Source organism: Acinonyx jubatus, chromosome A1 (assembly GCF_027475565.1).
Source record: "Acinonyx jubatus isolate Ajub_Pintada_27869175 chromosome A1, VMU_Ajub_asm_v1.0, whole genome shotgun sequence".
In the NCBI taxonomy this organism is placed as follows: Eukaryota; Metazoa; Chordata; class Mammalia; order Carnivora; family Felidae; genus Acinonyx; species Acinonyx jubatus.
Window position 1 is genome coordinate 65,853,060 of NC_069380.1, and position 12,445 is coordinate 65,865,504.

The window sequence follows — 12,445 nt, forward strand, 5'->3', positions numbered from 1 at the left end:
GGAGATCTCTTCTAGATCAAATGCAACATGATAAACACACAATTTCCCACTCAAAATAGCTGCTTTTTCCAACTTCTCCATTTTAATCTCATGACTTCTTTCCTGGGCTCATGGGCTCAACACACTTCCTTTTCCAGCTTTCTCCTAGTCCCGCATGGTATCAAGCCCTAAAGATGCTACCTCCACAATGTTTTATGATTCAGTCCCTGACCTGAGTGCAAGGCTGTGTTACCTTGATTTAGTTTTTTTGAGAGAGAGCGTGCACGCGAGCAGGGGAGAGGGGCAGAAGGAGAGAGAGAGGGAGAATCTTAAGGAGGCTCCAGGCGCCAGATGTGGGGCTCGATCCCAGGACCTTGGGATCATGACCTGAGCCAAAATCGAGGGTCGGACATTCAACTGACTGAGCCACCCAGGGACCTCTGCATTACCTTTTAGAAAACAAAACTCTTTTCTTGACCATAATCAGTGCAAATGAATGCAGAAACTTAATAAATACTAGTCATAACCCTAACACTTTGATTTAAAACCATTCTTTAGAGGATGTATTTTCTTTGTGGAATTAAGTGTATGCATATGTTAAGATACAAGCTCGTATATTTACACAAAATGAGATTAATGTGAACATATTGTAGTAATCTGTTTTCACTTAGTATTTCAAGAAAATATTTTAATGGCCATATAATATTACCGTATATGCGATCATTTATTTAACAAACCCTCCATTTGGGGACATTCAGGCTGTGTCCAATATTTTGCGATTGTAAGTAGTAACTCTGTGTTAAATATCCTTGAAGCCAAATCTCTGAAAACAGCCCTCATTACTTCCTTGAGATAAACTCTCAGATGTGGAATTGCTGAGAAACAGGTATAAGCACTTTCAAAGGAGGCTGTCAAGTACTGCCAAACTACCCTCCAGAAACAGGACACCAGTTTTGGCCCCCACCTGTTTTCTCTGTGCATTCACGCACCTGGGCGTGACAGCTTTGTTTTAATCCACATCAGTCTGATTCCAAACAGTGGACTCACTTTCACCATTACGACCTGCTAGGGGAACAGGGTGGCTACTGGCTCCCTCTCCCCTGCCTCTTCCCACTGTGGATCACGGGTGCCCTCCTCTCAGAATGAGCTTCTACAGGGCAGCTCCCTGCCTGTCATGCGGTCCCAGGAAGTCCCTTCTACGGGAGTGTCCCAACTGACTCTCCGTCCTTAACCTCCACGAGTCGGCTCCCTTGGGGTGACCCGGAAGGTCGTGAAGATGAAACGTGAGAGTGTGTGCTACACACCTGGTAATTCATTCCCTCAAATGCTCTTCACTCGCTGGATCAAGGCATCACGCCTCTGCTTACGCTGATCCCACCAGCCCGGACGCCCTTCCCATGCTTTCCACCTGCTGAGATCCTACCCACATGTCACCAAGTCTACCTCAAGTGCCTAATACCTCGGAAATGCTCCTCCTGTTCCTTCATGTGGGCTCCTCCCACCCAGAAGAGGTAGGTCATCTTTTTCTAAACTTCGATAAAAACTCTGACCACCTTCTAGCTTATTTAGTAGCCATTTTTATACAACCTTCTTTCTTCTACTGGACTTTCTTCTACTGGGATCTGAAACGGATTCAGCTTTGTATTCTTTGTATTTCATGCGGTGTCCTGTGCCAAATGGGCATTTTGTACAGAATTGAGGCGTTTAAGTCAGGATGGAGAAACTTATGGAAAATCTATCGCCATAGTGTTGAGGTACAGGATAAGCCGGACAGAGAAGACAGACGTGGCAAACAGATCCTATAACCATAAATACTAACTCAAATGGCCATGCCCTCATTTTCAGTTGTTGTAGACAACAACTTACACATCAAAACTGGTTATGGCCATTCTACACGATCGTCATCCGAGCATTTGTTTTGTGCTGGTTTTGGTGCTGGGCGTCTCATCTCGTTGGAGGTGCACAACCCTAGAGGACCTATGACTTTCATTTTGCAAAAGAGAAGACAGAGGCTTAGTAAGGTTAATTAGCCTGCCTGAAGTAACAGAGTCCAAACGGGGCAGGACAGACTCAAACCCAGTTCTGCCTGTTCCTTGTCCATTCTGCTGATGGCCTCTTCATCACGTGGATGGCCTGGCACCTCGTTATGTCCCTCTGCCTGGCCCGAAGAAAGTGGGGAGAGGTGTGGCTGCCAGCAAGGAACTGGCCTACCCCACAGATCCCATCACCTGATATTTAGAGCATGAAGTGGATACAGGGGAATATACTGTGGTGAGTGGACAAAAGAGCAAAAGAGCCCACAGCTCTGAGCAAAGAGGTGGTACCTGTGGTCAGGTGGGCTAGTTGTCAACAGGAAGAACAGGCACCTACGGCTGAAGCTAGGAGAAGAACACAGAGCACCTGGCCAACAGGCCAGACAGACCTAGTGTCCTGCTTGGGGCCGTGAGGCTAATTTTTCATCCCACTGGGTGGTGAAAGGCCTTAGATATATTGCTACACTGGGCTGTCTCCGACTCTAGACCCAAATCCCTGTAGGAGGATATGGGGAAGCCACAGAGAAAAAGGAATGTTGTCTATGAGGCAGCCAGACTACACTGAAAAGGCAAATGCATGCTTAAACCTGGAGTCATAGAGAATTAAATTCTAATGTAAATTCATGACTTGCAGAATAGAAAAGTAAATAAATCAGCAGGGTGGTAGCATAGAACTTTCTAGAGTGTCATGCTCAGTCACAGGGGGTGGGATAATTCATGAGCCCAATTTCAAACTGTCAAAGGATATTTCCTAGAAATCATGAGTTAGAGTCATCCACAACTGCCTGTGGGAGAGAGGACTTTACCAGGGTGGTGCCTTGTTCCAAAGCAATTCAGAGACAAGAGGTCTGGGTGGGCCTGAGAGTCAGCATTTCCAAGAAGCTCCCAAGTGACACAGGTACCACAGCCTGGATAGCAAGGAATTAAGAAGTCAGCAGGGGAAGGGAGGCAAGCTGGAGTGAAGGGAGGGGTTCTTGAAAAAATATTATGTAAAAAAGAAGAAAATGTAGGAAACTAATATTTTTGCACGTTATAGCAAGGTCTAGTACACATCTGTAAAAATGTATTATCCAAGTAATAGGTCTGAGCAAGAAAAAAAAAAATAACAAACCAAAATCAATCTACTTCTAGAGCTGGAAAATGCTTTAAAATGGCCCAGTACTCTTTAAAATGATCAAATCAACCACAAAATCATCTAAATGAAAAATGCAGCCAGTGTTTAGAATCTAACCAGGAAGCCTCGGGTGCTATTTACCTCATTTGGGCTCTTTATTTTTACTTGTTATTTCTTCCATTAATTAGAAACCTGTTTACTACCTATTACATTTCCTGTTTATTAGAACTCCGGGGAATCTGGACAGTAGAGGAAAAAGCTGGAAGAATAAAGCACTGCTTCTGCTGTGTTGGCACATTCCCACATCGTCGACCCCACAACAGCCACTCCTGATCAAACGCAACCCCAAAGGACGGGGGCGGTGGTGTCCCTAAATGCTGGGGTGGGTGGGGAGGAAACGAGACCTGGGACCTACACAGGCAGTGAAGTCACTTCGTGACTCTGCAGCCTGGATATGATCACCAATGACATAAATGGAGCTGAAGGCGACACCACCAGTGGACCAAGACACAAAAGTTATTGGCATTATTGCAACTATCTCCAAATTCGATCCCTACCCCCAACATTGAGAATCTCAGAGAATCCTATGCTTTGGGGGTAAAGACCAAAAAATACAAATCTGTTATGTTTCTAAGTTGTACTACAGTTTCTTAGGTGATTCATAATTTATGGCTTCAAGAGAAATTTAAGATGCATGCAGATTAACAGAATTACGTTTAGAACATGCCATCTGATGGACACGCTGTGAGCCAGCAAACATCCCTGATGGTGCTCACAGGGACAGAACTTCATCAAGAGCTACAGTTAACGTTTCCCGGCACAGCAGCCCTCTCCTCACCTGCATTAAGGCCGGAAATAATCAGGAGCCAGCTTTTGCCATGTGATTTACTACAGCTGCTCCCTGGGTATCATTTGGGCATTAAATTCAACATTTCTTCTTCCGTGTCGCAAGGGTATAATCATCACATTATGGCTACAGTCCACTCAACGGGTCTGTGGTAGAAGGAGCTTGAAAGAATAGTCCTTCAGATATCTAACACATCTAGGTGCGGGGTCGCTTGCAGGAGCTGGCTGGGAAGTATGTTTTTGATACTGGTTGCTTCACACCTGCACGTTACTCCCTCCCGTCCCAGCCAGCAGACCCTCAGCACCCACTGTGTGCCCTGCAGGATGCCGTTTTCTGGGGGAACAAAGATGAAAATAGGATGCTCCCTGGCCTGAAGCAGCCTCAGGGTACTGTGAGATACAGACCCCAAGTGGCACAGCAGGCTGCAAGTGCTACCTTTTATGCTTTAATTTTATGTTTTTGTGGTAAACTGCACAGAACACAAAATTTACCAGCCCATTTCTTAGGTGTACACTTCAGGGGTGTTACATACACTCACACGGTCGTGCAATCTCCAGAATCCCTCTTGCCTTGCAAAACTCAAACTCTGTCACCATGAGACATTAACTGCCCGCTGACTGCCCCCGAAGCCCCTGGCACTCATCTCTCTACTGTTTGTGTCTGTGGATTGGAGCAGGCTAGGAATCTCGCATCACAGGCTCTGTCCTATTTTGCCCTCGAGCTGATTTCATTTAGCATGTCCTCGACGTTCTTGCCATGTCAGAATTTGCTTCCTTGTTAAGGCTGGAATACCCCACTGTGTGGACGGACCACATTTGCTTATCCACCCATCCACTGATGAAGAACGTGCAGTGCTTCCACTCCAGGCATCCATAATGCTGCTAGAAAGTCAGGTGTGCTATGCCCGTGATCCTCAGGGGCACCTAGGTGGCTCAGCCGGTTGAGCATTGACTCTTTATTTCAGCTCAGGTCATGATCTCACGGTTTCTGAGTTCAAGCCCCGCGTCAGGCTTCGTGCTGACGGCGCAGAGCCTGCTTGGGATTCTCTGTCTCCCTCTCTCTCTGCCCCTCCCCTGTCCGCATGAGCTCTCAAAATAATAAACATTTAAAAAACCATATGTAAGATGTTGTGGAAGAACTGAGAGTCTCACAGAGGCAGATGCATTAGAAGTGACTGAAAATGAGACTTTCACCAGCCAAGTGACAGAAGGGAAGGGTCTCTTGAGACAGAGGGCCAGTGTGCGCATGCTGGGGACAGGGTGCAATGGAAAAACCTACACAGTACTCATTTGGGGGCACTGCTCATGTGAGGAGTTGAGGCTGGAGAGGTAGGTGGGGAAAGAGCTTCCTATGGCCTTGTCTATTCTGGTTTCACTGCTTCTTCAAGAGCCCAATCTGGTCTGGGACGAGGGACCCAAGTCTCGCTGCTGGAAGACTTAGACGCTGGCAAGTCTGTTCTCCGTGTATCATCCCTTGTCCCTTTGGGTTGCCTTTCATCAACTTCGAGCAAGTCTCTGAGCCCTTTACTGCCTCCCGCTAGGGGCTCTGGCTCTTGAGCCCTGACTGGGTCACAGATTCTGGGCTCTTCTCTGATGGCTGAGAGCTGGCCTGCAAGCCCCAGCTCCAGTGGACCTGGGCCTCCAGGTCCAGCAGCAGCTTGTTCAGGCTGGGAGCTACCGGGGGCCCCATAGGGATCAGATCCGTGTGTGGGAAAGAAGCACTCTATGGGTAGAAGGATGGGGGGGTTGGTTATAGGAGGGCAAGTCTGGAAAGGGACAGGGATGGAGGGCCGTAAACAGAGACCACCACGGGAAGGAAGAGGAGGATGTGAGAAATACAAAGCAGTAAGAATAGGTGGGAACCAGAAACTGAAGTGTGAGTGACGAGGAGCTCCCAAGTCTCAGGCACAAAGAATCAGATTTCAGAGAGTGTCCTGGCTCAGCCCACCAAGCACCATGAGGCAGCTCACAACATGAGGCAAAGTAATGCTGGCATCCCCGTTCTGTGGTCAGTTTCCAGGCAAGATTTACCAGTAATATCATCCGGTCTAATTTATATCCACAGAGACACAAGGAGTCCCCCTGACGCGTGACCAGAAAGCCTGCAGGTGGATGAAGGGTTAAATCTGTAACTGAAATTGTCAAGAGGCAAGATGGTTTCAACAAACCTTCTCCCTTGGTTTAATGAGCGCTGTCACGTGCTTCAACACCAGAGGCCCGTCTAAACTGTATGTGAAGTTAACATTATCAAAGACAATCATGCCTTCTTGGGGCCAGGTCGGTGGAGGGTGGTTCTGATATTCCCAAGGGGCTTCTTTCTCAAGGTCTGTATATTCAATCACCCTTTCTACTGAAATCATCTGAAAGACACAGGACATCACATGGGTTAGGAAGGGAGGTTCTCATCCATGTTAAGAGACTGTAAAATGAAATGCTCTTTGATACTAGCTAGTTAAGTATATCTCAGGTGCCAATACCCCCAAAGAAGGCATCTGATGAGGACTGATGCAATTTACACACCTGTTCATAGTCTTGTAACACTTTCAAGTTATGGCTACTTCCTTCAGCATTACATTAAAACTACAAGAATTAGAGAAGTAAATCCTGAGATTTTATTTTTCCACTTTTCACACCTGAACAAAAAAACCAAGGATTTTGTCAAAGAAAGGAACACTTGTGGCCAACCATCTGCAATCTTGCTACAGAAGAGCCATCTGTTTTAGGGGAGTTGAACTGCCTAAGTCATCAAAAAAAACCTTTTTTTTTTTGAGAGAGAGAGAGAGAGAGAGAGAGGGAGAGAGGGAGGGAGGGAGGGAGGGAGGGAGGGAGGGAGGGAGAGGGAGAACGAACAAGCTGAGAGAGGGATACAATATTAAGCAGGCTCCACACTGAGTTCAGAGCCCAACATGGGTCTCGATCCCTTGACCCTGGGATCATTGACACCTGAGCCAAAATCAAAAGTCGGGCATTCAACCAACTGAGCCACCCAGGCGCCCCCATCAAACTCATTTTAGGGATGCCTGGGTGGTTCAGTCAGTTGAGCGTCCAACTCTTGATTTTGGCTCAGGTCACGGTCTCACAGTTCATGAGTTCGAGCCCCGTGTCAGGCTCTAGGCTGCCAGTATGGAGCCTGCTTGGGATTCTCTCTCTCCCTCTCTCTCTGCCCTTCCCCTACTCATGCTCTCTCTCTCTCTCTCTCTCTCTCAAAATAAATAAATAAAATTTTTTTTTTAAATCTCATTTTCATGATCAGTCACTTTCTACTCTGTTAGAAGAGCACGCTGGAAAGATTTCTCTTTCATTTCTCTTCTCATTTCCCTTCAGGAGAAGGTGCAACTATTCCAAAGAGGAAAGAATTTACTTACTAAGGCCTCCTGAACAACCATCTCGACACCTTTGCCTAGCATATTCTGAGAAGGAGCTTACCCTACCAGAAAGAAGGGACATCAGCAAATTCAAGTGCTCAACAACATACAAGAATAAATGCTAAAATGAGGCAGAGGGAGGGTAGGCACGCAAGGGGAGATACCTATTAATTAAACGAACCACCTCAAAATACTGAATTCTTTTAGCAGGAATGAGGAATTACCCATTAAGAAGCAAAAATAAATAGGCCTCTAAGAAATTAGCTTATATCCTCTCCAGGACTTCAGAACCTCCCTCCTACAGAGAGAACATTTATTACATTTGAAGACAGCTTGCGGTGAATCTAAAACCCGCTGACATAGCACACAGAAGACTGAGGAAAAGATGTGTATATTTTATTTTACACTAACTTTAAACAGATGGAAGAAGGATCTGAAAAACTTGGTTAGCTCCGATGTAAAAATAACAGTTTTAATATTTTACATAAGAAGTGCTTTCATGCCCTTTAATGGCAGGGAGACTTGAAAAGGCTAAGAACGTAAAGATAAACATTACCATATTCTCCACTTCGGCACTCTGCCTGACGCACCACTGGAACATCCCCATGAGTGTCAGGGCGTAGGACAACGCCAGGCCAACCTGCCCGGCATCTAAAGCTAAAATAGGAAGGAGAAGGGGAATCAAATCAGTCCCATTCTTAATCCCGAGTACAGGTCCTCCTCTCACTCTACCAAAACGACTCCTTTGTAATACGTAAATACTTGACACATGATGATAGTAATAGTTCTACTTTTACTATCTGATGACTAAGACCATAAGACAATAAAAAAAAAAAAAAACAACACTATAAATTCAGAAAGACTGTTAAATGAGTTTATGAACTCCAACAGGACTGACAAACACCTGACAGTATTGCATAGGTGACAAACAATGTCATTATTCAGACTTTTGGCATTACTGTTTCAAGAATCATTATGTAATTTCACTTTCTACATCCAATGCGACCACAGTTAGAAACCACTAAAAACAAGGCAATGGGTTCTGAGAGCCAGCCTTGAAATCTAAAATACTACTCTCACTGTTCCATTATTAATACTGTGATTCAGTGCTGTCACAATGGAATAGTCAGGGGTAGTGAATTCACCTCCTGCACACCAACACCTGCTCATGTGGTGCCCACCTGATGGGGAGCATAGCATTCTCTCCTGCTGATTGGCTTTCTCAACCCACTGTACCAGGCTTGTATGCCCAAGAGATCCCAGCAGCTCTCAAGTTAAAACCTAAAGCCCTAAGCTGGACAAAACACTTAACGGAAAACTTGGTTCTCTCCATATTCTCCAGACACTTCCCCAGGAAAGTACAAAAAGTTAGCTGCTACACTCACATGGCCCTCAACCTATGCAAAGATAAAAGAAACTCATCAGGGTCCAAATAAACACTCTACACAGACCACACAGCAGAATCACACCCAGCCCGACACACCGCGAATGCTTTAATGCAATCCATTAGAACAAGACAGTATATGGTATTGGACAAGGTGGTAAGGTTTAATTTAATAACTGTAAACGCAGCTATAAATTGTAATCATACCACAAATAGTTATTCACATCTGTACTTACTTTTTGCCAGAATCAGGGACCCAAAGGCAACGACAATGACAAAGATGGCGCAGATGGCATCCAGACGCACGGCAAACCATCGGGACGTAGTCAGAAACAAGAACCATGCCTCTGGGTTTGCGAAGCATAATAAGCAAAATGAATAAGTCAAAAAACCATGTTAATTACCTTGAATGCGGGAGAACACTTTGCCCAGTTGAGCTACACGAGAATTTTACACAACATGGAGATCAAAGCTGCACACCTAAGGAACCAGAAGGTTCCAGAAAGCCAACTTCTGACACAAAGCAATGTACGGTACAGGCAGGAATTGGTACAGTGGCTTTGTGGGAGGCATGCATTGAAAAATTCAACCGAGGGGCACTTGGGTGGCTCAGTCGTTAGTTAAGGCATCCAACTCTTGATCTCAGCTCAGGTCACGATCTCATGGTTCGTGGAACTGAGCCCACAGCATGGTCTGTACTGACAGTGTGGAGCCTGCTTGGGATTCTCTCTCCCTGTCTCTCTGCCCCACCCCCACTCACACTTGCTCACTCTATAAATTAAAATAAACTTTAAAAAAAAGAAAAGGAAAATTCAACTCAGAGGTTATAAGTAGAAATAGGATAATAAAAACTTCAGAAAAATGGGCTCATCAGTACCTTTCTTAGAGTGCCAGGCTCAACATGAAGCTTATCCTCTCATGTGGTTTACTGTTCCCAGCTGATAACAGACAGCAAAACCTCCACTTTGTTTCCAGTACTTTCCATACTTACTATGGGGTCTTGCACACAGTGTTTATTACTTAGGAGCCAGTATCTTAAGGATCATCTTGCTAAAAGTTCCCACATCAAGTAGGTAGCAAATCTGACAATCAGGAAACTGATTGCCTCAGCAACTTCTGTCACCCTGAATGCTCTCAAAATAAGAGTTGGCAAACTATAGCCTGTAGGCCAAACATGGCCCACCACCTGTTTTTGTAAATAAAGTTTTATTTGAACACAGCTATGGTCCTTTGCTGATATACTATGTTCGGCTGTGTGTTCCTGTTATAATAGCAACGCTGAATTGCTACAACAGATAACATGGTACACAAAGCCTAAAACGTTTCCTATCTGGACCCTTAACAAAAAAAAGTCCATTGACCCCTGCCCTAAAAGGACAGAAAGTGATGGAAGGACAATGCAAGCCACTGGGGTAGCGGGGATGGGGGAAGCAGTGGTGTGACAGGGGGAAGGGGGAACACACAGGGGATTCTGAGAGGAGTCATGGCCCAGGGGAGAGGACAAAGACATGCTGAGGAAGGATGTGGGGCTGGGCCAGTGGTGAGACAGACAGAGAGGTGCTGCCCAGCAAGGCCAAGAGAGGGGGCATATCCCGTTCTTTGAAACCATTTCCAGAAACTCACAGACCTGAATGCAAATCCTGGTGTGCGTCAAACAGTTCCTGGAACCTCTCTTCAGCTTCATATGCCCGGATGGTCCAAAGTCCCTGGAGAGACGACGATAAGTGGGAAAACACCGGGCTCCGTGCTGGGGAGGCAGACAGACAGAAAGTCGGTGAGGCCAGACTGAGGAGAGCACCTGCCTCTCATGCTGTGTGGCCACACATCCCAGTTAATGGCACACCCAGAGCTTCTGGACGGGCTGCCCGGGGGAGAAGGGACGATGCCCTTCCTGGAGAGGGAACAAACATGTCAGCCCTCAAACTCCTGGTCACACTGCACTTCCCTTTAACGACCCGAAAACACAAGTTTCTCTTCGAACCTATCTTTGACAAAATTCAAATCATGGCTAGATTTAAATAACTAAATTCTTTCTTTGCTAACTCATTTGTCCAAGGTCCTCCTCCAATGTGGCCTTCCTCCAGAACTCTTCCCTGACAGCCTTCTGAGAGGAAATTCTGTTCAGGAATTTTTGAGTCGCTAACGTTCTTACACTGAATTCTGCTACAGTTCTCACCACACGGAATCATGATTTGCTCCACCTGTGACTATTAAGGACTGGGATCTAGTCAGTATGTCCCTGAAATGGTAACAGGTTGGTGAGAAGTTCGGTGAACAGCCAGTCCCGCTCCTGCATCAAGAATCTCTTTCTGGGTGATGGAGAACACAGGTATTGCAGTGCCTTTGCACCCACGGGGCCTGTGCAGCCACGGGGTCTTTGAATAGCTTTGACTTTGGCTGGAGGCAACTCCCCTGCTGGACACCTGGCCTGTGGAGGTCACTGCGTGACAGTGACATAACTCTTTCAGAACCTGACCATGGACTTAGTGGCCATTCTCTTTTGAGTAACTTCATGCTGGTTTGGGGCCTGAGGTCACATGACCAGCCATCTGTTTCCCTGCCATCTCCTCTAAGAGCACCCTGTGTGTCAGCACCAGGGGCTGGCTCCTGCCCACCAGGGAGGTGTTGGGCAGGGATGGTCACGTCTGGCTTGCATCCCCCACCATAAATAAGGCCATGACCAGCTGTTGTCAAGGGCAGGACTGTGAGTCTGTGGCCTCTGTCTGGGATGAGTAACAATTTGTGCTGTATCAGCAGGTAATACTTGACTTCTCACTTTATTACCTGCGCATCTCCTAGAGAAGACTTGTTGGGAAAACACCTGGGTATTCAGGGGAAGGGCAGATCACTTATCTCCTGAGACGCTACAGAAGTTTTATAAAATGACGGACAGAAACAATTCAGAGAAAAACTCAAACTTATTTCAGAGACTGATCCTTAGCCTGGCATCTGAACGCCTGTGTGTGTGTGACAGTTCAGTCACATGGGCACCGCATGTATGGGGGACAGGGATGCTGGGCACAAATGTGCGGACACAGAACCTCCTCTTGGAGCTTAGTGTCCACAGCTCCTCAGGCAAGGAGGAGGAAGGCTTCCCCACAAAAGGCAGTGGGGCTCAGCAAAGATGGGACGCCCTGGGCTGTGGGCCTGCTGTCCACCTCCTCCACTGCGGACCTCTTTCCTGAGATACTGACTGAGGACATTAACTGTTAGGGGCCGGTGCCTGCGATGCTCCTTTAAGGAAAAAGACCTTCTCTGAACCGAGGCATGACCTAACATTTCCCCCTGTATCTACTTCCGGGAAAGAGCCTTAAGTGATTCGGTGGTGGTTTTGACCATCCAGTTGTATGTTTGTGATCTAGCACCCACACCACTCTCTCCCTTCATTTATACTGAGTCATCTTTAGCCTTTATTCATTTTACCTTCCTTTAAGTTTGTACTTTTAAGGCAGTAATAGGAACATAAGGGGACTGAGTTCACGCCCCAAAGAAGAAAGGCTGCAAGCTCCGAATAGGCCTTTTTTGCACTTCTCAGCACATGTCCCAGTCTGTCCCCCAAGACGTGGTCAATGTGGAAACAGGGTGCTTCCCGGGATGACTCAGCCAAGTTCCAGAGTTCCTATCAAGAAAGTACTTACAGTCCAGCTCCAGGAAACACCAAGAACTCACTAGAACCATGTTCTTATTTCTTGAGCAAATGGTGTGATATAAACAGTTTCATCAC

The 12,445-nt window shown here is 46.4% G+C and overlaps 1 protein-coding gene across 4 annotated transcripts in view; it reads right to left on the bottom strand.

Annotated features, from left to right (window-relative positions):
* The window catches only part of ABCC4 (ATP binding cassette subfamily C member 4), a 370,199-nt gene that overhangs the window by 44,194 nt on the left and 313,560 nt on the right, over positions 1–12,445 (bottom strand). For all 4 annotated transcript variants that reach the window (XM_053217139.1, XM_027065098.2, XM_053217143.1 and 1 more), the window contains 4 exons: positions 10,349–10,468; positions 8,958–9,068; positions 7,894–7,994; positions 6,141–6,332 (listed from right to left, as the gene is read on the bottom strand). In XM_053217139.1, the coding sequence (XP_053073114.1) occupies positions 6,141–6,332; positions 7,894–7,994; positions 8,958–9,068; positions 10,349–10,468 (524 nt within the window). The remainder of the gene's footprint in view (positions 1–6,140; positions 6,333–7,893; positions 7,995–8,957; positions 9,069–10,348; positions 10,469–12,445) is intronic.